Source organism: Primulina tabacum, chromosome 2 (genome assembly GCF_025594145.1).
Source record: "Primulina tabacum isolate GXHZ01 chromosome 2, ASM2559414v2, whole genome shotgun sequence".
In the NCBI taxonomy this organism is placed as follows: Eukaryota; Viridiplantae; Streptophyta; class Magnoliopsida; order Lamiales; family Gesneriaceae; genus Primulina; species Primulina tabacum.
The window spans coordinates 49,887,318-49,915,201 of record NC_134551.1 but is presented as its reverse complement, the minus strand read 5'-3'; the positions used below and the strand labels follow the sequence as shown (position 1 = coordinate 49,915,201).

The 27,884-nt window shown below is 35.0% G+C and overlaps 1 protein-coding gene across 3 annotated transcripts; it reads right to left on the bottom strand.

Moving 5' to 3' along the window:
* Window positions 1-849: 849 nt before the first annotated feature.
* LOC142535167 (uncharacterized) lies at window positions 850-3,929 on the bottom strand. Of its 3 annotated transcripts, none has more exons than XR_012817399.1 (2): window positions 2,650-3,929; window positions 850-1,157 (listed from the first exon to the last, which is right to left on the bottom strand). XR_012817399.1 is itself a non-coding variant. In XM_075641706.1 (1 exon), exon 1 carries the CDS (start codon window positions 3,690-3,692, stop codon window positions 2,739-2,741), a length of 954 nt encoding a protein of 317 aa, XP_075497821.1. In that variant the 5' UTR covers window positions 3,693-3,929; the 3' UTR covers window positions 2,589-2,738. The 3 variants fall into 3 exon arrangements, 1 of the variants encoding a protein (XP_075497821.1); XR_012817397.1 differs by having other exon boundaries at window positions 851-1,157; window positions 2,654-3,929; XM_075641706.1 differs by lacking the exon at window positions 850-1,157 and having other exon boundaries at window positions 2,589-3,929.
* Between the last annotated feature and the right edge of the window lie 23,955 nt (window positions 3,930-27,884).

The window sequence follows — 27,884 nt, the reverse complement described above, 5'->3', positions numbered from 1 at the left end:
AGGTCTCTTGTGAGACGATATCACGAATCTTTATATGTAAGACGAGTCAAAACTACCGATATTCACAATAAAAATAATATTCTTAAAATAAAAAATAATATTTTTTCATGAATGACCCAAATAAGAGATTCATATCACAAAATACGACCCGTGAGTTCGTCTCACACAAATTTTTGTCAAATTTTAAATTTCACCTGTAAAATAAACAAACAAAGATGATCAAACTTACCCAATGGACAAAAACTCGAACCAAATCAATTTTATTGGTTTGACATTTAAAAATATAAAAGTATGCCAATGACATCACAAATTTAGCATTAAAAAAAATTCACAAAATGAAAGAAACCACCAAACTCTGCTTGTTATCAGATGCCTTTAGTTGTCGCTTCAGAAAAGTCCTGATCCTTTGTTTGGATTGTGATCTTTTGAATTTGAAGTTTCTTTCGTTTGGAATATATTCTTTTGAATTTCAAAAACTTGGAAAGAAACTCTGTAACCATTGAACATCACCTATATCAATAAAGAGCAAGTCTCTTCTGAGACGGTCTCACGAATCTTTATCTGTAAAACGGGTCAACCTTACTGATATTCGCAATAAAAATTTATAATCTTAGTATAAAAAGTAATGCTTTTTCATGGATGACCCAAATAAGAGATACGTCTCACAAAACACGATCCGTGAAACCGTCTCATACAAGTTTTTGTCATCAATAAATAGGTCAAGTAAAGGGAATAAAAGCATTTTTAAAAAGAAACAAAATAAAATACGGCAAATTAAGTTTTTATCTGTTTGAAAAAAAACATTTGTAACAAAGTATATCATATAATTTTAATATTTACAAAAATAGCTTTGGTTTCGACTTATTTTTAGTCTAAACTTCGAACCTAACCAACTTCTTTCGGTTTGGTTGATTTTAAAACCGATCTAAACCATAGTTAAGTAAAAGCCAAACCAAACCGACGGTCAGGTTCTGTTTTGCGATGTGGTTCGGTTTGGATAGGTTTCTACTCACCCTTGAATAGCACACTGTCTATCCTGCAAGATCTTTCTTGCCTTTCTTACTTCTAACTTAAGAGTCTCAGAAATAATCCATGACGACAAGTAGAAGAATGCCACTCAGACTTTGTTTCTTTCCTTACCAGCACCCTTCTCTCAGCTGTACAGAACAGTAACCATTTCCTCAAAAGATGAATATCTTCATCTGGAACAATCTAGGTGAATTACAGAATGGAATGCTGATCTTGCATTAATGAACGCACAAAAGAATTTTGCTATCATGAACTTGAAACAACATTTACACCACCTATGCTACATAAATCAACGAGATCAATTAAAGAGAAGAAAGTAGTCTTCACTCTTCAGTCAAACCACGCAGCACTCAAACCTTACTATATCTATTCTCTTCAAAGAACAGAGAAGATTCAATGACCAAAGAATTGGCTCTTTTAATATCTCAAACTTAAAAAAATGACTGCTGTAGAAAAATTCAGTTAACAAGATTTCTATCACAATCAACAGGCCATCTATGCTGAAGAAAAAGAGGTTTGTTAGCTGTGACCAAACATGTAATTGTGAAAATCGACCTTGAGAAAGATGATCAAGGCATTTTCACTTCAACAACTAATGTTTTTTATTCTCCACGTTCCCTTCAAGCAACATAAGATACCAAATAGTGTTACCTTAGCATAACAAATACAGGGTCAGTTGCACTTATTTTTCGTCAAGGACATTTTCACCACAACCAACCTGAGAACAGAGCTACTGAATAATGTTGGTCAAAACGGCTAGGGATTTAAGACAATACTAAACACGATACTCATGTAACCTAGACATCATTTCAAGGTTCCAAAATTTGCTAGGCGATAGTCGGGTACCAGACCAGCGCCTAGCCCACATAGGCGGGGGACTAGGCGCCCGCTTACGCGGAGAGCTATGATTCATGATAAACAAAGAAAGAAAGGGTAGGTCTTGGGACTAAACCCATTTCTTTATTTGTTTTGGCGGGGAACTAAGCTCATTTGAAAGTTAATGAGTTTTGTCCCATTAACAGGCCCAATGGCTTGTATATGTATATTTTCTCTTCTAAACCAAGCCTAGATCTTCCTTCAGTTTCCAAATTCCAATCGTTCATCTCCTACTCTCATCATGTCTACCAGCTGTAGAAATTTCGGAAGACGTCGCCTTCTCCAAAATCACGTCAACAAGACCGGCGTATCCAAAGCTACCGGAGCCCTAACCATACACGTGGTCGTGGCCATAGTTTCAGAAGTCTGACGGTTATAATAGGTACAATCCAGACTACTTCCCCAGATTACCATCCTAAGGCCGCCGCCTAGGATGGCCTACTAGCACCTTTTCGGTGCGTTCGGCCGGCCGGCTAAGCCGCCTAGGCCGAAATTTAGAACCCTGCATCACTTAAAAGTTCCAAGATGCAACATAATGTCATGATTACACTTCCTTTTGTCACTAACCTCCAACTCTCAATAAATCGAGTAGGAGAACCACGATCATCAAACACAAAAGCTACACATCTAAAAGAGTCAAATTCAACAGTAAGATATCATAATAAGGCACATGACAGCAAGAATTAAGAACGAGTAAACATTCTTAATTGAGAAAAGAAAATACAGGAGTGCCACAAAACATACTCACACACAAATTTCTGACTTTCTCTTCACATTTCCCCCTTCCGAAAAAAGCAAACAAATCACTGCAATTTACCAAATCAAGAATATCATCAGGCCTCCAAGTTTTCCATCTGAATGCTGCTCGTAAGTGGCACGTATTCCCCGAGATATCCACCAAGATGATCATACAAAGCACTCTTATCTATCCCTTGATGATGATAGCTCTTACAAACATAGTAAAACACACTCTGCACCAACAGACCGATCAAATTCACAATCACCAACACGCCAACTAGGAATCCACCAACCATTATCCTGGCCAACACCCCATAATCGTCCCCACCATGAACCACGATCGATCCAAAAAACGCGTTAATCACCCCACAAACCGCCAAGTACCCAAACACGAGAACAAAACCCATGCCAGTCATCCCCTTCAACAACTGATAGCTTTTCTTCATAGCCGCAAATCCATAAACAGGCTCAAGCACAGACACAACGCTGGCAAGATGCCACAATGCGCTTATATAAACGTGCACAACCAAAAACAACAAGAAAACAATCACTGTCGAGAATATAAACAAGAAAACATTCTGAGTGTCCACGGCAATAACGAGAAGCACAAGAAATCCCAAGAAGATGATGTTGTACACAATCATGGAGAGAGAAACCCATAAGAAGGTAATAAAGAGGCGCTTGAAAACGCTTGGGATCGCAGCGATTGTGGACGAAAAAGAGACGGCCTTGGAGGTGTAGAGGGATGCAACGGTGAAGACGACGGCGGCGGTCGACAGAAGAGAAAAGGCGAATAGAAAGATGAGGTAGAAGAACTGGAAAATGAGGAGTTTTGACCAGTCAGCGGAGGCGCCAATTGGGTCCGATTGGAGCTGGGAGAGGATGGGGTGCGTGAAGAGTGAGTGGGCTAAGATGGCGAACGACAAAGGGAAAATAAGGGTTAAGGTTATCAGATAGAACGTTTTGGGGGATTGTTTGGGAATTGACACGGATTCCTTGAGGATGTCAGGAATACTCAAGAACTGAAGATCTTCCGAAGCTAGATCCATCGGCGAAGGATAATCGGAAGCCCTCTTCCGCAAAGATCCCTGAGAAATTACTCAGAAATCAACAAGCAAATCGGAGCAGCAGAGTAACCCAGGAATGAAATGCGGCAACAGAGGAATGGAGGCGAGCTGTGTTGCGGTGGTGGCGGTGGTGGTGGTGGCGGTGGTGGGGTGACGTGAAGCAGCCGACGAGAATAGCTGCGAATCCCTACTGTTCTATTTAATCAGCTATGAATCTCATAAAAATGATAAATTTTTGTTAATATCAACTAAAAATGATTATAACCCCATCGTTTTAAATTATCTAATAGTTTCCTATAAACTGATACCAATCATCATCATCATCAAATTAAAAAAAAAAACCAAAATTATACGAAAAGTCCAAGAATGTGATTGGTTTTGATGTTGTGGGCTCATGCAATCCGAAAAGTATGAAATAGACGGGCCTCGTGGATCAGTTTCTTCACAAATCACAAACTAACGGTGACCAAATATAAAAAACTAGTACACAGATTAATAATATCAATGCTATATTACATAACAATATAATACAAACACATTTGATTCGATGTTCTTGACATCTAATTTATTACAATCTTTTCAGAAACAAGTGTAAAGAATAAAGTAACGATAACTACGTACATATACACAAACTTAATCATATTTTCTATATATCACGTTTCATTATGCTAGCTACTGTTACCGAAGACCAACGTTGCGTTTGCTGGATGGGCCTGTTTTCTTGTTGGCTCCGGCATTATTACCGAGGGTGTAACTGGCGGCAGAGCGATCTCCCGAAGCATTGTTGTTTGTATAAGAAGAGTTTGAATATTGGGAAGCTAAGGCCGTTGAATCCGGTTTGGATTGATGAGTGTTGGCAGAAGCATAGTAAGGATTAGTTCCCACGCCAAGCAGTTGAGCCGCGTAATTTTTCGAACTCATAACTATTGTAAGGTGATTGAGATTAATTGGGAGTATTTGAACTTTGTGTGGTATGTGTTTGAATTGAAAATTAAGGTAATGCTCTATTTATAGATAATTTGACGCGGCAGAAATCTACCAACCAAATTTCATCAAAATCACTTTGTTCTTATCCATGTCACGTAAGATTAATCGGAAGGATGGACACGTGGATCGATCATAATCCCACACAAATTCAGTATTTTTTCTTACGGGAAGAGTGTGGTGGGGTGGCGGGTTTACAATTTTTAAAATTTATATTTATGTGACATGGCCACAAATTCAAACATGTGAATGCATATGTTTGCCGTTTGAATATTTGATACAAAGGAAACGCGGAGTGCCTCTTCCGGATAGATATTTCACGAGGTATCTTCGAACATAAGTTTTGTGCGTGTATTTGAAATATTACCATATTCATTCTACCTATTACATCGTACGTCTCCTACCAACATTTAATTTAATGTTTAAACCGCAACTTCTCGCGTAATTAATGCATGTACTCGTAATGCACATTTTATTGTGGTTGTGTGGGTGCATAAAACACGATCGTTAGTACGATAAAGACATTGATCCTAAGGTTAAGGTTGAGTTCCTGAGATTTGTCGGTCTCAGGTTCGAGCGTCGCTGATATATTGTGGATAATTTTCTTTATTTATTTAGATAGATTTAGTTGTTTTTTTGTACCTTTTTTTTTTTTTGCTCGAGATAAGCAAATCTTGAATCGACACTCAAGTGCAAATAATTATACTATATCTTTATAATATGATATATTATCATATTTGTACTTTAAAAAAATTGAAAATCAAACGTCGAAGGTTAATTAATTAAATATAACCGGCAGATGTCGTCGTTCATTTTTCAATTATGGTGATGAGACGGATGTTACGTACTTGGAAGCTAACTAACTTAGATTTGATAACGGTCGCTACTTTGACTTTATTTACCACAAGGTTTGATTTGATATGTTAAAGTATATTCTTATGACAGTGAAATATCAAATATTTTTGAGCGTGTAATAAATGCACATAAATATTCGTGATTTGATTTTATAAAGTCTAGCTATATTGATCACCTCTTCTAAATTTTGAATTTCAATTTTTAATTTGATACAATCGCGATTAATCCTGTATAAAAATACAATAATTTAATGATTCCATGCTATCCATTATACGTACGTTCAAATCAAGGAAACAATATTAGGAAACTTTAAAGTATATAATTAAATATTTACTTGATATAATATTACCCTTATATAAAACACACACACACACACACACACACACAGAGAGAGAGAGATTAATGTGTTTGGGTGTGGGTGGGAGGTTGGTCCGAGCTTGGAATTAATGTTATAATTAGATTGTGTGTTGGGGGGATTAACCGACGATACGGAAGAAAGAACAAAACGGAAGTGAGAAACCCCATCCGTCTCTCTTATTTTTCCGCCACAAGGAATTGGTCAATAAAAATCAATTTCAATGAGTCGGTCCAGAAATAGCGGCACGGGCGGAAATAGAATTTGTTTTTATTTGACTAACAAAACAACTTTCTCTAAACAACTTGGCAAAAAAGCCAAGTAATAAAATATAAGATGGTTTTATATGTCTATTTTAATGTTCGATGGTTGGAAACAAGATGTTATGCTGTATTGTTTTTATTATCAAAGTTTCAATCGATAGATGATTTTGGGCTCACGGTTAATAAATTTTTAGAATTTATAAGTCGTTTTTTATTAGCTTAATATATCAATGTTAGACGATTATAATATTGTCGATCCTTGAGAAGCCAACGACTTGTCTATTGACTGATTTAATCTCTTGAGTTTATAAGTCACTATTTATTAGTTTAATTTATCAATGTAGGACAATTGTAACATTTTCGACCTCTTGAGAAGCCGACGGTCCATTCTAGACGAATTTCAATCACAATTGAAATGTTAAAACTGTAAAATAGAAATTGAAGCTGTCCAAGTACGTACAAGATGCATGAAGCGTAATTTCGCCAGAAATTTCTTTCCGGGTTCGGGAGCAGGGTATTTGGTTTTCTTAATGAAATGGATTCATTGAGGATGTTCGGAATACTCGAATTGAAGCTCTTCTGAAGCTAGATCCATCAGCGAATGATAATAGCTAGGAAGCCCTTTCGCAAAGATCTCTGAGAAATTACTCAGAAATCAACAAGCAAATCGGAGCAGCACGGGAACCGAGGTATGAAAGGTGGCAACAGAGAGATGGATGTGGGCTGTGTTGCGGTGGTGCATGTAGATGAGATGCACCGCCCACTTGCTTAGCGGCGAAGCGAATGGCTACGATTCTCTATTGTTATATTTAATCGGCTATGTATCTCTCATAATAATGATAAATTTCATCTTAATTATATCACTTCATCTTACTTGTTGATCAGTTTTTTTCAAAAACTTGTGACCGAACATGAAATTATTTTAATCAAATATCAAAAACTTGTACACAGATTAATAATAATATAATGCTATATATATATATATATATATATATATATATATTACATAACAATGTAGAGCTACTGATACCAAATGCCAGAGCTGTGTTTGGTGGATGGTCCGGTTTTCTTGGTGGCTCCGACATTATGACAGAGGGTGTAAAGGGCGGCAGAGCGATTTTTTGACGCATTGTTGTTTGTATGAGGAGGCTTTGAATATTGAGAAGCTAAGGCTGTTGTATCTAGTTTGGGTTGATGAGTGTTGGCAGAAGCATAGGAGGGATTAGTTCCCACGCCCATCAATTCAGCTGCAGATCTCTTTGAAGCCATTAAAAGATAATTAAAATGGAGAGTTGTTGACGTATGAAAGATGTGTGGGTATGTTTTGACTTGAAAATTAAGGTTGGTAATTCTCTTTTTTACAGAGATCTTGACGCGGCATAAATCTATTAACAAAATTTCATCAAAATTCCTATATTCTTATCCCTCTTACGTAACTTATGACGAAGATTAAATGGGAAGATTGACACGTTGATTGATATCGACGGGTGTAAATTGCAGGACAAATTCAAATTTTCTCACGGTATAGCAGATGGAAATGTTGAGTGAAAAGATGATCTCCACAAACGGAAATTTCAGGAATGGGGAGATATTTCATTGGCGTGGATCAATATTTAGGCCACACATTCAAACATCCACGTCGCCGTATGAATACTAACTTTATGTCGTGTCGTGTGGGGCTGCGACCCAAAAAACGCGCAGAAAAAATAAATAAATAAAAAAACCGGCGTGCCTTTGGTAGATAGACATGTCCTGCTGAAAGAGTATAGACGAATCAAGCGGGTTTGTGATTTTTTCAAACTGGTTCAAAAAAAATTTGATTCGTGTTCGAGCTTATCAATATATTCAAGCCAAACTCGAAGATGTTCGAACTTATTTTCGAATCGAACTCGAGCCCAAATTATTTTGTTAGATAGTTACCGAGCCGCTCACGAGCTTTAGTATTTTATTAATATAATATAATTATATAATAAATAAATGAATTTCGAGCTTTCTGAGTACTTATTGTGGAGCAATTATTCAAATAGTTCTTCTCGAACTCGAGCTTTAATATTAACCAAATTCGAGCAAAAAATTTTAAACTTTTCGAGCTTCAAATCGAGATCAAACTCGAATAAAACTAATTTGAGCTGAATTCGAGCATTCAAATTTCCATCATATTCGGTTCATTTACACTCATGTTAGTCTTGCTAACCATTCTTTTTTTTTCGATGATTGTCCTCATTGTATCAACAAATGTCTTTTTAAAGAGCTTATTTCTTCACTCACACGTCCCTCAGAAACTTCCCAGAGAATTACTCATCCCATATTTGCCCCAAGTCAAGCATGCTTAATTTTGAAGTTCTTAAGTTGATGAGCTCTCAAAAAGAAGATGCACATTTTATATGAGTAGTAGTACATATAAAATCTTTTAAATACTCTTCAACTGTACAGTCTCGTACCTTCACAGACTTGAAATCTCGTTCATTCTTGGATGAGGTCACAATCACCCATCTTTCAGAACACGACGTCCTCGTCGTGGCTATCTCATCGATCCACCAACGTCAAAAATTTAGAGGTAGCTCCTACGGATTCAAGAGGTGACGGCTCCTATGTATGTAGCACTTTGGCTCGCAGGTTCAAGAGGTGGCTCCCGTGTGTGTAGCACTTTTCCTCACAGGTTCAAGATGTGGTTTCCATTTCACGTAGCACTTTGTCCAGCGTAACACTTATTTTCCAGTGTTCCTGTCGGTGACAGGCTCTGATACCATCTCTAATGCCTCAGATTCGACGATTATTCTCACTATACCAACACATGTCCTTTTAGCGTACTTATGTCCTCAATCACACGCACCCTTAAAAACTTCACAGGGGTCACTCATCTCATACTTGTCTCAAGTCAAGTATGTTTAACTTTGAAGCTCATATATGATCACGAGCTCTTGAAAAGAAGATCCACATTGATGATATGAGTAGCATATATCAAATACCTATCAGATCTTTTAAGATATTCTAAACTATACAATCTCATACATGCATAGTCTTAGAATCTCATCCATTCTTGGACAGGGTATGATCACGGCCTCTACTGATACTTTAATTTGTTAAAATCGAAAAAAAAAAGAACAGAATATGATGACATCTTATTTTAACATTGTGTCACTGCTAAAAAGGGGCAAAGGAGGGATTCAATCCAAGGAAACTTGTAAGGAATTAACTTATTAAATATTTATTTTATATATATAAATATTTATAAGTTTTGTTGTGTTATCCACATATCGTGTCAACTTTTGTGCCCAATACCACCGAGGTGATGCTCGCTTATTGAATGTGGTGAATCGTATTAAAATTATATATCAAATATGTGAGTGTCACCTCATTGGTGAATGCAGAGATAGATACCGTTAATGAACAACATAATAAAACTATATGTATATATATCAACACATAGAGGAGTTGTTGTTCTGTGTTTAGGGGGTGTTTAATTGGGTGTGAATTTGATAGGGATTTAACATAATTAGAATATTGTACGTTGGGGATGTTTGCCAGTTTTTATTCAAAAATCAATTACTTAAATCTAAGTCAACCCCAATCTGCTAATTAAAAACCAATATATATTTCATTTATTTAAGAAGAAACAAAAGGAAGCAATAATATAGATTAGTAGTTTTCTTGTGAAACGGTCTCTCGAATCTTTTTATGTGAGACGAGTCAACATGCTCATATTTACAATAATAAGTAATATCGTTGCCATAAAAAGTAATATTTTTTCATGGGTGACCCAAATAGAAGATCATTATCACAAAATTGACGCATAATACCGTATCACAAATTTTTATGTGAATATAGATACATGGAATCAATTTCTACAATTAATGAAAATAATCTCAATTAATCATGTATTAGCATATAATAATATAATTAATGATTCCGTGCAATATACAGTAGGGCTGCCGCTACTACTATCATTTTAAGCCGACATCAACCTCCTTAGGTAGGTTCAAGTCGTTGACTTACCCAATTTGACTCAGCCAAATACGCTGGAATGATGAAAATCTTTGACATGGATCCGGTGGGGCCTACGACACATGAGATCCACAACGATGGTGAAATGCACATCACGATCATGAATCGTAACGTATGATACCAAGATTTAAAATCCATCTTGATCTTGATTTTAGTGTAATGTATTAGAATGAACGCCGTGTTTATTCATCCATTTATATTTTAGATAATTATTAATTAAATTTTTTATTACTTAATGATACATAATATACACACACACACACACACAGGTTGATTGATTTATCTGTGGTAAAGTGGGTCTTGACTCTTGATGATGTATTCGATATTATGATATTTTGATTCTAAAGAATTTATCTGAAAAATTATAAAATTGGTATAATAAATTAGTCTAATTTTGATTTTTTTTAATGATAATTGGGTAGGTTTTTTTTAAAAAAACTTTACAACTCTAGTTTTTTTTTTTCCGCTAGATAGAACGCTGATATGATGTTGAATATGACATCAATAATATATAGTGTTACTTAAGCATTCCACTCAAAAAAAAAATTAATTGCGACGCTTCTGACCCGAGTTGAAATGGTGTTCAACGTCAACAATATACAATGTCGTTACTTCAGCATTTAGTCGAAAAACAATAATTGTGACAGCCTATTCTAAATCTTCAATTTTTTTCCATATGGGACAAGATTATTACACTAACATTGGAAAAAGAATCAAGTTCTTGCAATTTACAAGTAAAATTTAAATTTTCTCTGTTTTTACTTTTCTGTAACTAATTTTTGAAATATATTGTCTATATTGTAAATTCTCCTAAAGAATTTATTAAACTCTTTACTTTCAACTCTTTATTAAAAAATATCGAATTAATTTGCAGTAACTTGCGAGTATATTTGCCGAGCTTCACTCTTTCCAAATCAAATCAGACGCATATTGCTCTACCAAAATGACCTTCTGAAATAGCTGGAAACGACTTTAATTTCGTATCCTCGCAAGCTTGCATTCTTCATTTACTCTTTACACGTGCAAGATATTGTATCTAAGATATTTACATTTATCTTCAATATAATAAAGACAACATAGAATATGTTTCGGTTTTGTTGATTATTTTATTCCGCATATTTTTTATCATCACGATCGTTATCGCTTCGGTGTAAATTGTCAGCCGGCTCATACAAGTAAAAAAGTACATAATAATCTTGGTGGGACGGGCCTTGTTGATCAGTTTATCTTCAAAAACTTGTGACCGAACATGGAATTCATGTCAACAAATTTGAATCAAATATCAAAAACATGTACACAGATAAATAATAATATGATGCTATATATATATATATATATATATATATTACATAACCATACATTTGATGTTCTTAATTCAGAAGCTAATTAACAGATCTAATTACGCACAGCCTTTTCACATACATGTGTAACTAATAAAGGAATGAGAACTATACGTACATATAAACAGAATAAAAACACAATTAAACTCATTAATATACATCTATATAATTCATTAATTATTCCATTATTTATGTTAGCTAGCTGCTGTGTTACCAAAGGCCGACGTTGCGTCTGGTGGATGGGCCAGTTTTCTTGGTGGCTGCGACATTATGATCGAGGGTGTAACCGGCGGCAGAGCGGTTTTTTGAAGCATTGTTGTTTGTAGGAGGAGGGTTTGTATATTGGGAAGCTAAGACCGTTGTATCTGGTTTGGGTTGATGAAAGTTGGTTGAAGCATAGCAGGGATTAGTTCCCGTGAGAAGTTCAGCTGCAGATCTCTTCGAACTCATTGTATAGTAATCAAGATTGAGATTTCTTGAATTATGAAAGATGTGATGTGAAAAATAAGGTTTGCCCCTTTCCCGGTTTTATAGGGGGCGTGTAATGCTATGTGATTTCCATTTGAATCCTCGATCGGCTTCCCACGCGGCAGAGATGTTAAATTGCATCAAAATTACTTGATATGTTAATTCTCATCAATTCACGTAACTAATGAAGATTTGATTGGGTGTAAATTAATGCTGCCTGAATTCAAATGTTGGGGACGGTATTCGTGTCTGTGAAAAGATAATCACCACACGCGGAAATTAATTAATTGTGTGTGTGATTGAAAGTAGTCGGATGTTGGGGTGTGTATGAGCGACACAATAAAACGAGTTGGTCAAAACGCGCCAATTTCTCGATTTTGTGCCTCTGTTCGACAGATTTATGGAGTAGCTTGGAGCGCAAATTTCGTGCATGTATTTACCATCTTCGATCATTCTGTGTATTACACCTTTAAGATATACACCACACAGCATCTCGGAAATTGCTGGATTGCTTGCTTGGAGAAGGTCATTGAAATGAGGACATGATTACACATATGCATTCGATCGATGTGCAAAACAACAGACGAAGTGTGGCTGTGTAGGTGTTCGGAACTCCACAGTATCTGGGAAATTGCTCGATTGCTTGCTTGGAGCGACTTGTTTAGGTTGAATAATGGATGATCATTATGACCAGGACATGGTCACATATACATACGCGCATGCATGTTTGCAGTTTGAGTATACATACATACATACGTACATTGATACGTATTGCTGTTGAAAGTACGTAGAGTTGAAGACGCATGCAATGCAGCGTAATTTCTCCTCAACTTTCTTCCCGGGTTTCTTAATTGAATGGGGTAAAACTTGGATCTTTAATTAACACAGTTTTTATATTTATCTCATATTCATATATTACACTAATAAAGATTGATTTATATATAAAATCAATTAAGTTACACTTTACAATTAACCTGCCTGTTGGGATGAGATACTTATTGGGTTTATAAATTAACATCGATGTTCTCGTTGAGAGTCGATATAGTGAAAAAGACAACCTAAAAAAAGGCTACTATCGATAAAGTGAGAGAAAGCCATCTAAAGTGGACCATCGCGGATGCCGACTTTTCAAGGTGTCAACAATTTTATATGAAACTAATAAATAACGGCTTATAAATCCAAGATATTACACCACCCAATAAACAAACATTTTGATATAAAACACCTCTCATGTTTATAAACTAACCAACTTCATCGAATTTATTTAGCACATGTACGTGTCTTATCTAATCCTCCTTGTTGACTTTTTAATCTTTTTTATTTATTTATTGATTATTATTATTATTTGTGTTACTTCCACAGAATTCACTTTTTTATTATTATTATTATTATTATTATTATTATTATTATATAGATAGAATACTCTACATCTCATTTGTTTATAGGAATAGCCTCAAGAAATTAGATTTATTTTGAAACTTTGGCTGTTTGATATATATAAAAAAATCTAAAAATTTTCCGAAAAAAGAAATGGAAGAAAAAGATAAATGGCAAGTGAATTACAATCAAGGATGATGCATTAATAACTTCATTCGAAATGTCGTTAGTTGACATTAACGTGCATGATTATAATATTAATGCATAAAAATTGTCAAACGATGCTCATAAATTCATGATTTTAAATGATGATATATAATGTATTCAATAGCATTTATTGTATTGTCGGCAAGTAAAACTAAGATTTGATCACGCCGACATCACAATTAATTTGTATTACTTTGACTCCAATTGCAGACAAACGTCCTATGGCTTTTAAACTGGTTGGATTCACAAAACCAACTGGAAAACCCGATTTGCAATATACATGAAGATGTAGCAGAGAATTAATGTATATTAGCCTACCTAGCCTCTTTTAATTTATATTTAATTCTTTCTTAATTTGAATGAAATAATTTAAAACATATGACCAAACAAGGGTGATAAACATACGTTTTTTTTTTACTTTCACAAAGATCATAAATGATATTTTTTTCGATCACAAAAGCTAATTAAAAAAAAAGGCAATAGCAATTGATGTAGGGATTAAAAAAAAAAAAAAAGAAACTCCACATGATATTTTTAATTTTTACAAATAGTAAAATCATGTGTACTTCACAACTATACCATCATATTCGATGATTGTCAACGTTGTACCAACACGTGTCTTTTTAGTGTCCTTATATCATCACTCACACACATTCTGAGAAACTTCCCAAGGGTCACTTATCTTATAATTGCTCCAAGTCAAGTATGTTTAATTTTGAAGTTCTTATGTGATTAGCTTTCGAAAAGAAGACGTGCATTGATGCATGATATAACTAATACATATCAAATACCTATCAAATCTTTGAAGTCCTTCTTAACCGTACAGTCTCATACATGCATACTCTTGGAATCACATCCATTCTTGGACGGGGTAGGATCACCTATAATAAAATAATTTTTTAAAATAGGAAGAAAAAAAACAGAATAGGATGACATCTTATTTTAACATTGTCACTGTTAGGGATGTCAATGGGGCGAGGACGGGTTTGTCATCCTCATTCCCATCACCATCCCCGAATTTCATCTATACCCGCATACCCATCCCGATCTTCGCTTTTTCGGGTTCGGAGATTATCGCGGAGATCAAATCTTCATCCTCGTTTCAAAAATATTAATGACACAAGACTGGGACGAGTACGACGATTCTCAAACCAAAACTTATTATTATCTATTATTATTAGTGATAATATTAATATTAATAATATTATTATTTTTTTAAAAAAATTATTATTATAATATTAATACTAATAATATTATTTTTTATTATTAATATTATTTTTGGGACGGGTTCAGGGATGTGGATAATATCCACATACCCGAACCCGAGAAAATGGGATATCTATTTCAGTTGTGAGTCCAGAGATGGACATAGTTAATGGACAACATAACAAAATTATATATAAATATAACAACACACATAGAGGAGTCGTTGTGTGTTTGGGGGGTGTTTAATTGGGTGTTAATTTGATAGGGATTTTATAACATAATTAGAATATTGTATGTTGGGAATGTTTGTCGGTTTTTATTCAAAAATCAAATACTTAAATTCAACTCAACCCCAATCTGCTAATTAAAATCCAGTATATATTTCATTTATTTAAGGAGAAACAACATAAAACAATAATATAGATTACTTTTGTGAGATGATATCATGAATTTTTATCTGTGAGATTGGTCAACCTACTCATATTTACAATAATATGTAATATTATTGTCATAAAAAGTAATATTTTTTCATGGGTGACCCAAATAGGAGATATGTCTCACAAAATTGACTTTTAAGACTGTATTACAAATTTTTTTGTGAATATAGATATAGGACGTCAATTTCTATTATTGTGAATCTGGATATACTCGTAATATAGATATACGAAGTCAAATTTTTTGTGAATATAGATATACTCATAATGATTCTATGCAATATACTAAGGGTGTGTTTGGTTGAGTTGATTAAATAAGGATAGATTAATAGTCAAATATTTATCGTTAAAATTTTAAGATGTTTTAATAATCATTTTGACCCGGTTTAAGATCCAATTTTATTAATCAAATAGTTATCCATAAAATTGGATCTTAAACAAGGTCAAAATGATTATTAAAACAACTTAAAATTTTAACGATAAATATTTGACTATTAATCTATCCTTATTTAATCCACTCAACCAAAAAAGTCAGATTTTTTATTTTCAGACTTCGTGTAATACAACAGTACGGGCTGCCGACTAATTTTAACGATGGTGAAATGCACATTGCATGGAATTTACTGAAAAATTATAAAATTTGTATAATAAATTAGTCTACTTTTGATTTTTTTTAATGATAATTGGGGAGGTTTTTTAAAAAAATTTACAACTCTAGTAATTTTTTCCCGCTATATAGAAGGTTGTCATGATGCTGAATATGACATCAATAATATACAGTGTTACTTCAACATTCCAACAACAAAAGAAAAAAAAAAACTTAATTGAAATGCTCTAGGCCTGAGTTGATATGGTGTTCAACATCAACAATATACATTGTTACTTCAGCATTTAGTCGAAAAACGATAACTGTGACGACCTATTTTAAATCTTCAATTTTTTTCCATACGGGACAAGAATATTACACTAATATTGGAAAAGAAGCAAGTTCTTGCACTAAAACTGAAATATAGCTAATTAACATGCCAAAATCTAAAGTATGTCAATTTACAAAAATAATTTAAATTTTCTCCGTTTTAAATTTTCCATAACTAATTTTTGAAATATATTGTCTATCTCGTAAATTCTCCTAAATAATTTATTAAACTCTTTAATTTCAACTCTTAATTAAAAAATCATAAAATATGTTAGTATTAACTTCATATTAATATATATTTATTATGTTATTCTATTAGTGTATATATAAATAATTTTTTCATATATTTTTTTGTGATAATATAATTTATTATTTAATTAGAAAATGCACTAAAAATATAATTACAAAATTGCATTAAAATAATAAAATAACACGTACAGAAAATTTAAATGATAAAATATTTGAATGTAGTATAAAGATGGATTATTTGAAAAAATTAATATAGAAGTTACATTTTATTCTCGAAGTAATATAAATTATTATTGTCAATGTATATTGTAGTGAAAATTCCGTAGCATTTGTTAGATTATTATTTATATATTAGGTAGAATGTTGGGGATCGATGTAAAGTTTAGAGGGGGCGTGAAAAAACTCTTCTCCTTCGATGATAGTTTATGCAAAGGGTGCTAAAATCCTGTTAGAAATTGTAGCTGTTCTTGTTCAATAGTACGTCCAGCAGATCACAATTAAAAGTGCAGAAACAATCCGATGAAGTAGGGTGAAAAACAATAATAGCAGTAGGTAGTAACACAATAGTTGTTTCTGGAAGTTCGAAGATAAAATCTTCTACGTCTCCCCTTCTTCTGTTTCCAGAAGGTATCACTAAAAGACTTTGGTTTTATAGTATACACTTGTACACACCCACTTCAGCAGTGCTTATCTATTGCCTACTGAAACTCTTAGCAACTCAATACAATAGTTCAATATAGCAATTTTCTGGAAAAGACTCTTTCCAGTTTACAAACTCTTCTACACGATATTATAAAGTTTTGCTTGAAGAGATGAAGAAACAACAGTACAAAATGATCTCCCAAGATCAGGTGTATAATATGATGCGTGTACTAGTTTTCTGCAAGTTTGAGCTTTTGAAGATATTGGAAATTTCGCGGTTGCTCAATGTATCGTTGGATAGATAAGAATGATCAGCGTTGTTATCTAAATGGTTTTGATTCATATATATAGATAACTGCATCCAACGTCTATAATAAAAAACGGCTCTTTCGACTCTTGATATAAGCAGCTTTATTTCCTAAAGAGGATCTTGCAAAAAGCTTTCAATCAATCAGTTTTGTTACTTACTAAAATTAGCAGGACGAATTAAATGTTTTCGTACAGCAATTAATGTCGCAATAAATTCTTGGTACTAGATAAAGTAACGGTAACAATTAAGATCAGAAACAATCCGTTAAGTGCTGATCCAGTAGGACTAAGTTCTGCTACTGTTATACTAAGCCGTTGAGTACTGACTAAAGTACTGATCTGATAGAACAACTCAAAAGCTACTGTTTTGCATAATCTTCTGGTTGGTATTATTACTACTGGTTTTGATACTCATCACCACAATAAAATTAAGTCTAACAATTTCCCCCTTTGCGGTGATGCCAAAACCTGGAAGTTAGATATCAACTAAAACCAGATGATTAAAAACTAAATAAATAGTTCAAACAGAGTTTTGAGAAAAATCAAAAAATTTAGTCATCTGTTCCAATATCTCGGAACAGAGTACCTTCATCCTGAGGATCTTGATTTCTGTTGGATGGTTCTGCTTGAGCTTCTATCATGCCTTCTATTTCCCCCTTTTTGGCATCAGCAGCGTGAACTCGAGCAAGTAATAGATCCATTCGGCCACTGAGTGAAATAATCCCATCATGCAGAATATCCAGTGTTGGTGTGTGACGGGATACTTGATCATTCAAGGCTTGGATTGTTTGAGATTGAGATGTAATCTCAGCATTGATAGTATCAAGTCGGGAGTCTAGATTGTCAACCTTGGTGGAAACAGTTTGGAGATCCGTAGCATGAGCAGAAAGAGTTCGACGAGCGTCGAGTTGTCCAAGAACAAGATCAGCATGGCTTTTGAGAACATTTCGTCGGAAGAGATCAGCTTCGTTCTCAATTTTGGCCAATGATTCTGCGGTCTTGTGGACATATGTCATAACACTTTTTCTAAAATTTGTGGAAGCATAGACTTCACCAGAATGATCATAGGATAAATTCTTGACGGTCTGAGAAAGAGTGTCAATAGTCCTCTTAAGATCATCAATCTCAGATTCAAGATTGAATGGAGCTTCGTCTGGCGATTAGCTTTCGTTACGCAGTCGTTCTCGGATTTCAGCAATACGTGCAACGCGATCAATTTGAGTTGGTGATTCAGTAGGAACAACAAGTATCGCAGTAGAAGAAACAGGAGCAGAAGAAATAGTAACGAGAGCAGTAGACGATGCAGTAGGGAGGCCTTCCTTAACAAAAAATTGCTCAGCAGCAATGGGTTCAACAGCAGCATGTTCAAAAACAGCAGAAGGTGCAGGAAGTGTGCTTTCTTCTGGTTGACCGACTTCCGTGGCTTCCAACTGTTCAACTGGTTGAATCGGATCATTCAAGATCATGACCATCGCCTCTTGATGTTCTCAGTAGAGAAAACCTCCAAATTTGGCAAGGAGGGAGACGGGGCAGCATGCGATTCTTCCTGAGCTTGTTCTGCTGGTTGGACTGTTGGGTGAACGGATTCATCAGCTGTAACGGTGTCTGATACCGCAGAGGTGTCCCGAGTGATGGATTGAATGACTTCATCTACTGAAGCCAATTCTCGAACAGATACAAGAGAAGAGAACTGAGTAGGCATCGTGGGAAATGCAGGAGTACTGGAAACCATAGCGTTTGTAGGTGCTATAGATTGTTCCTCAACTGGCTGAATCTGATCAAGATCTAGAATAAGGCCTATTGAATAGTTCGGTCTTTCCAAAATTCTGTTCTTGAGCACTAAGTTGCTCATCCATTATTTTCAGACGTTCCGTTAATACAAGAATCACTTCTTGATCGTGAGCAGCAGTGGGAATCAGTGCATCAAAATTAGACTTAAGAGTCTTTAAAATTGATTCCAGCTTTTGATGTTTAATCTGCTCGAAAACGAAGCTGCGACGGTGCATCGCTTCAATCACATTTTCTGTCTTTGCAAATTCAAAGACCTTGCTCTCATATTTTACTAGCCTTCCAAAAGAACTTTTGTTCTAAAAAACGTGAGGGGGTAGAAAACCCGAACCTTGTGCCATTCATTGAAGAACTCCATTTCTTCATTTCCAAAGTTCTCAGTTTCTTCTAGATGGAGATCAATACCAGTAGAGACAGATGATTTGGCAACTTGAAAATTTGGTTCTTCAATAAGTTTTCCCTTTCCTTTTCCTGATGAAGAGAGTCTTCACGGAATGAAAAACAGAAGACCCGGCAGTTGATTCACGAATAAAAATTCCAGACACGGGTCTGAAAGTTGAAGCAGTAGATGTTGTTGGAACAGAAGCAGTGGTTGGTAGTGAGACAGAGACAGTTGTTCGTGCAGAAGGAACGGCTTCTGGAAATACTTGCCTTATCGGAACAGTTTCCAGCTCAGAAAGGGCTGCTGTCTTCTTGATCCGAAGAACTGTGCGAGCTTTCTTTTTGTGGGGAGTGAGTAGCAGAGATGGTTGAGCAGCATATTCCTCGGACATTGTTTTGTCAGAATCAGTAGAGATTACCACTCTCTTTCTTTTGATTTTCTTCTGAGGTGCTAGATCCTCAGCTTGAGCATCCCCCACTTCCTTTTTCAGAGCAATAAATTCAGCCACAGTTGGCTTTGGTCTTAACGCAAACACATTATCAGCATCCGCCATGGTGACGTACGATGAGTCCGAATCAGAAGTAAGAGCAAAACCAGCATCCTTAAGCATTTGGCTGATCTGCACAGCAAAACCAGAACTCCTTCTAACCACCATTTCCTTCATTATCTTGAATAGAAAACGATTCCAATCCACCTGGTATCCAGAAGTGATGGCGACCATCCCTTGAACTTTTTCTTTCGTTAGACGATCAAAAGTACTGGCTTTCACAAGAAGTGTCTTAGCCACAATATCAGCAAATACTTGGTATTCCATTTTCAGAAGCTTCTTGAAACAAGATGGAAACAATTCTTCTCCAGAAGCTGGGAAGTTCAGTAAAGCAGTGGACATTTCCTCTTTGGAAATTCCAGAAAGTTCATTGAGTCCTGAACAAGGGAGAAAATATGTCGATCCAAGCACAGCAGCATCGATAGAGATAGATGCGTCACCCTGGGAACACACAATTTTCCCTTCTTCCACAGTAGCCTTAGCATAAAATTCCAGAAGGGCAGTTTTATATATCACAGCAGGTGCTTCTAAGAATTTTCGGAGTCCCGATTTTTCAATGGTTTGAAACATCTTTAGGAGATTTTCATCCTTGATAGTAAGGATATATGTGAAGTTAACCTGGTAAGCATTCAGGATGTAAGCTCCGGCCATTTTCGTTTCCTATAAAGAAAGTAGCTTCGAAGTAGATGTGTGAGCACGATTTCGAAAGAAAGCAGTAGTTAGAGAGTAAGATTCTGGAAACGTAAAAAGTGAAAAGAGATGAAAAAGGCGGTTAAGAAAATGTACAGCCATCAATGTAAACACAAGGACACGTGTCAATATGTTTACGGTTGAGTATTTGAAAAGCTATGCAGAGTGTGTCAGAGAGGCACTAATTATTTCAAAATTTGAAAAGTAATAAAAAGAGCGGGCTGTCCAATCGTTCTTAAGAAACACCAGAAGGAGGTTTGTCGTTTTATGATAACGTCTGCTGGAAGTTTCAAAGTACTGAAATAAGTGAGCACTTTGATAAAACCAGTAGACTCGTTGTTTTATCGAAAAGACAAACCATCCTCTCTGCTTCTGATAGGGTAAAAATGTCAGTCTGAAAAACGATACTGTTCCCCCTCGATCAATGCAACTAATAAATGCAAAGATATGATATCTGAGGATAGAGGGGAAGAATCTTGGTATTCGAGTAACCAGATCGCCGTCTCTTCTGCTTCCCGTGACTCTATATAAGTGCATGCATGTTCACAAACTAAGTCATTCAATCTTTTCATCAAACCAATACATATGATAGGTGCAAGTGATCTCTCGGAGTCTTCTCCAGGGTTAGAATCAGCAGAGGAATTCCAAAGACTACTTCCAGCCTCTCGTAAGCAGATGTTTGAAGACATCCTTTTCCAATACATTAGTGCTGACAAGACCCAAGCTTGCTAAATTCTTTTCGAAGAAGACCATCATTTTCCTGCTGAAATACTTTACAACAAGAAAAGTACTTCAAGCTGCTGATATTCAACAAATGTAGTAGATAAACTCAATGTAATGCTTCTGGTTTTATGAATGAAAAAGAATCTTATTTTGGCATTTTTGTTTATTTACTGCTTTCATTGAATGAATGATGAAATAGTTTGAGTAAGAAAAACTCAGTCAGGTGAATTAGAAGACGCTTCGGCTGACTTGAGATTCTTCAATTTCTTCACCATAAATGTAACCTGTGTATAAATAAGACAACAACAAACGACAAGCTAAAAGGATTTCAAAATGTCAGATTCAAGTAATTCCGATGCTTGCAGTAGGACGCATGTTTTTTTTTATCCTTCTGCAAAGAGAACAGAGTTAACACAAAATTGATAAAATAAACCAGATGATATCATAAAATCAAGTTAAGTCAATTAAACCCAATATATTTCGAAAGTAAGAAAACTTATTCTCAGGCAGAGGTTTAGTAAAGATATCTGCTGCTTGTAAATCAGTAGAGATATATTCCAGACGAATGTCCTTCTTCTGCACATGATCTCTTATAAAATGATGTATGATGTCTATGTGCTTCGTTCTGGAATGAATTATTGGATTTTGCGTGATTGCAATGGCACTGGTATTGTCACAGAAAATAGGTGATTTAGAGGCCTGAATTCCATAGTCTTTAAGTTGTTGCATCCATAGTATTTGAGAGCAGCAACTTCCAGCAGCAAGATATTCTGCTTCTGCAGTAGAGGTAGCTATGGAAGTCTGCTTTTTACTAAACCAGGAGATCAGCCTATCACCAAGAAATTGACAAAAACCACTTGTGCTTTTTCTGTCTAGTTTGCAACCTGCATAATCAGCATCTGAATATCCAATAAGATTGAAAGATAAATCAATGGGACACCATAAGCCGACATTTTGATTTCCCTTTAAGTACTTCAGAATGCGTTTAGCAGCAATATAATGAGATTGCTTAGGGTTAGATTGAAATCTTGCACAAATGCAAACATCAAATAATATATCAGGTCTACTGGCAGTAAGATATAACAGTGAGCCAATAAGACCACGATACTGAGTTACCTCTACTGGAATTCCACTTTCATCTTTATCAAGCTTGGTAGATGAGCTCATTGGAGTAGAAGCAGCAGAGCATGCTTCCACACCAAACTTTTTCAGAAGCTCCTTAGTCTATTTAGCTTGATTTATGAAAATTCCAGTATCAAGTTGTTTAATTTGTAATCCTAGGAAGAATGTTAATTCTCTCATCATGCTCATTTCGAATTGATCCTGCATCAATTTAGCAAACTTTGCACATAATTTGGGGTTAGTTGACCCCAAAATAATATCATCAACGTAGATCTGTACCAATAGAATATGTTTATTCTTGACTAAAGTAAACAAAGTTTTGTCTACTGTCCCAATTGTAAAATCATGATTGACATGAAATTGTGAGAGAGTGTCATACCACGCTCTAGGTGCATGTTTTAGACCATACAAGGCTTTGTGTAATTTGAATACATGATGAGGTGAAAAATGATCAGTGAAACCTCGAGGTTGTTCGACGTAGACTTCTTCTTGTAGTAGACCATTTAGAAAAGCACTCTTTACATCCATTTGATAAACTTTGAAATTCTTGAAAGCAGCAAAAGCTAAGAATATTCTGATAGCTTCGAGCCTTGCTACTGGTGCGTAGGTTTCATCATAGTCGATTCCTTCTTTTTTCTAAAACTTTGAGCCACCAGTCTTGCTTTATTTCTGATCACTGTGCCTTCTTCATTTAGTTTGTTTTTGAATACCCACCGGGTTCCAATGACAGCTTGGTGAGATGGTCTAGGTACTATAAACCAAACTTCGTTTCTTTTGAATTGATTCAGCTCTTCTTGCATAGCTTCAATCCAACTAGGATCCAGAAGGGCTTCTTCAATTTTCTTTGGTTCATCTTGAGAAATGAAAGCAGCATGCATATATTCATTAATCATTTGCCTTCTGGTTCTCAAAGGCGCTGCTGGATTTCCAATGACCAAAGAAGGAGGATGAGATTTTCTCCAAATAAAAGGGTTTGAAGGGATTTCTTCCTGATCTGATATATATGGATTGATCTCATCTGAACCAGTAGCAGGTTCTTGAGTGTCTTCTGCTGGTACTGGTAAGTCTAATGTTTGTACTTCTGGTTCCACTATTGGAATGTCTGGTTCTGGATTTTGAACATCTTTAATGCTTGGTTCTGTATCTTCTTCGCTATCTGGTTCCAGATGAATCCTGTCTATCCTGTTACTCAAATTTGACAAATTAGATATTTCAGGAGTACTATTATCTTCATCAAAAGACAACATGAACCGATTCTTCAACATTGAGAGTTCTATTGTTGAAGATTCTGAAAGATTTGCTCACAGCAGAGTAACCAAGAAATATTCCAGTATCTGATCTTGAATCAAATGCAGTTAAATAGTTTTTGACATTATTGAGCACAAAGCACTTGCAACCAAACACATGGAAATAGGATACATTAGGCTTACTCCCTTTTCATATCTCATAAGGAGTCTGATTATGCCTTTTGTTGACCATTGTTCTATTTTGCGTATAACATTCAGTGTTGATTGCTTCTGCCCAGAAGCGCTGAGAGATGTCTGCATCTGCTAACATTGTTCTAGCAGCTTCTTTAAGAGTTCTGTTTCTCCTCTCAGCTACTCCGTTTTGTTGAGGTGTTCTGGCAGCTGAATATTCATGATGAATTCCCTGCTCATCTAAATATAACTCAAGTAATTTGTTAGTGAACGCAGTACCCCGATCACTTCTGATTTTAACAATAGAAGAAGATTTTTCATTTTGAATCTTTTTTAGAAGCTTGATCGGGAGGTTATTTGTTTGATCCTTTCCAGCAAGAAATATTACCCAAGTAAATCTAGAGAAATCATCAATAACAACAAGAGTGTATTTCATTCCCCCTAAGCTCATGATAGGGATTGGACCAAATAAGTCCATATGCAGTAATTCCAAACACCTTGAAGTTGATTTACTACCTTTGTTCTTGAAGCTGGATCTTATCTATTTTCCAAGCTGACATGCAAAACAAACATGATTCTTAACAAAATTAATATCAGGCAAACCATCAACTATGTTCTGCTTCTTGAGATTGTTGATTGATTTGAAATTCAAATGATTCAATCTCTTGTGCCAGAGCCAATGCTTATCACTAAGAGAGGCAACTAAACATGTAGGAGCATTAACATGATCTAAGTTCCAAGAAACTCTGTAGGTGTTGCCTTCTCTCTTTCCAGTTAATACGGTGGACTCAGCAGAATCTTTAACTGTACATATGTGCTTCTGAAAAACTACAGAATAACCATTATCACACAGTTGACTTATGCTAATCAGATTGTAACAAAGATTCTCAACCAGTAGTACGTCATTGATAGTTATGTTACCATGGATAATCTTACCCTTACCCATGGTTTTACCTTTTGAGTTGTCCCCAAACGTTATCTTTGGTCCAGTACAACTCATTACTTCTGATAGTAGATTTTTCTGTCCAGTCATGTGTCTGGAACATCCGCTGTCCAGATACCATGTGGAGCTGCTTACTTTAGCTTTCTTTATTTGTTCCTGCAAACACAAATTTTAGTATCTGGTACCCAATCTACTTGGGTCCAAGCCTTATTAGTCCATTAGGAACCCACATTTGTACAATTTTTGGTGATTTTGTACTTCGGGTATCCATAGACGTGTGTGCAGCAGAGGGTCTGTTATTTCTAACAGTATGCATCTCAGAATGTTGTTATTCCCTTCTGTTCCTGTTGCCTGGCCTGTATCTCTTCTGAACAGGTCTAGAATTATAGTACTGGTAGTTTTTAACCTTCATAGGGGGTTGTCTTCCTGAGTTGAATCTTCTACTGGATCCAGAACTCTGGTCAACTCTTCCCTTAGGTTCAACATAACCCAGACCATAATGCTTCCTTCTGTTCATCTGATTTACATTTCTTTCAACTTGAACAGTCGGTACTTCCGGTTCATATGCCACACTGGATTTGACGAAGTGAATGAATTTCCCTTTGCCTTTCTCCAGTTCTGGTTTAGTACTAGTTTCAGAAGTGCTTTCATTATTGCTGAATCCGAGACCACTTCTGTCACCGGATTGCTTCTGCAATTCTTGCATCTTTTCTAATGAAACAGAAGACTTATTCCACGCATGTACCAGAACAGACAACTTCTGTTAGAGATTGTAGATGTTCTTGTTCAACAGTACGTCCAGCAGATCACAATTAAAAGTGCGGAAACAATCCGATGGAGTAGGGTGAAAAACAATAATAGCAGTAGGTAGTAACACAGTAGTTGTTTCTGGAAGTTCGAAGATAAAATCTTCTACGTCTCCCCTTCTTCTCTTTCCAGAAGATATCACTAAAAGACTTTGGTTTTACAATACACACTTGTATACACCCACTTCAGCAGGGCTTATCTATTGCCTACTGAAACTCTTAGCAACTCAATACAATAGTTCAATATAGCAATGTTCTGGAAAAGACTCTTTCCAGTTTACAAACTATTCTACACGATATTATAAAGTTTTGCTTGAAGAGATGAAGAAACAGCAGTACAAAATGATCTCCAAAGATCAGGTGTATAATATGATGCGTGTACTGCTTTTCTGCAAGTTTGAGCTTTTAAAGATAATGGAAATTTCGCGGTTGCTCAATGTATCGTTGGATTGATAAGAATGATCAGCGTTGTTATCTAAATGGTTTTGATTCTTATATATAGATAACTGCGTCCAACGTCTATAATGAAAAACGGCTCTTTCGACTCTTGATATAAGCAGCTTTATTTCCTAAAGAGGATCCTGCAAAAAGCTTTCAATCAATCAGTTTTGTTACTTACTAAAATTAGCAGGACGAATTAAATGTTTTCGTACAGCAATTAATGTCGCAATAAATGCTTGGTACTAGATAAAGTAACGGTAACAATTAATATCAGAAACAATCCGTTAAGTGCTGATCCAGTAGGACTAAGTTCTGCTACTGTTATACTAAGCCGCTGAGTACTGACTAAAGTACTGATCTGATAGAGCAACTCAAAAGCTACTGTTTTGCATAATCTTCTGGTTGGTATTATTACTACTGGTTTTGATACTCACCACCACAATAAAATTAAGTCTAACATAGAATATTAGACTACTAATTAATTATATATTAGGTTGAAATTTCATTTTTGCCTTACAACAATTAATATTTTACATATATATCCTTATTGAGTTTTTGAATTTGTATTGATAAGGAGGTCATTTTTATCTTTTGAAAATTAGAAAACAGGACCCATAATTAGCACTTTTATATAAATATAGTAAAAAAATATATTTTTAATACCAAACATATATTCATTTTTAATGTATCATTGTCATTAGATTTTCCAAAAATGATGTAGAAAATTTTCATGCAATTAATCAAACAATCAAAGGGGATAATAGAAAATTTACAATGAAAATCTTTATGGTTCACTTTATAATATTATTATTCATAAATTGTTTACACTTTATCTTTAAGTAGGTCTTTTATAAGACAGTCTCACGAATCTATTTTCTTGAGATGAGTCAACATGATCTTTATTTAAAATTAAAAATAATAATTTTAGCATAAAATGTAATATTTTTCATTAATCTGGTCGGTTTAGATATATGTATCACATAATTGACATGTGAGGTAGTTTCACAAGAGTTTTTGTGCTCATCCTATGCCTATATATATATATATGTTATTATAATACATTCAACAAATTATATATATGTATGTGATGCATATATATACCAAATAGCTAGCATGTTTTTTTGTGTGCAAACCACTCGACGAATATGTTGTGTGTATTTAAAAAATATTTTTATTATAAAATTCAAAATTTAATGATGTCAAAAGATTTAAATCGAAAATTATGCTAGAGACAATACGTGAGATGAATAATAAATAAGTTACAGGTAATACTAAGATGAGGGAGAAAAAAATGACTTGGGAATGAATTATGTGAGATTCTTTAGATGAATTTAATGTTACATATTTTCTTATAATTTTTTCATCAAAAATTAAAATGATATTTCTTTCACATACTTAAAAATATCGAATTAATTTGCACTAACTTGGGAGCATATTTGCCGAGCTTCACTCTTTCCAAATCAAATCATACGCATGCTCTACCAAAATGACCTTCTTAAATAGCTGGAAACGACTTTAATTTTGTATACTCGCAAGCTTTGCATTCTTCATTTACTTTTACACGTGCAAGATATTGTATCTAAGATATTTACATTTATCTTCAATATAATAAAGACAACATAGAATATGTTTCGGTTTTGTTGATTATTTTATTCCGCATATTTTTTATCATCACGATCGTTATCGCTTCGGTGTAAATTGTCA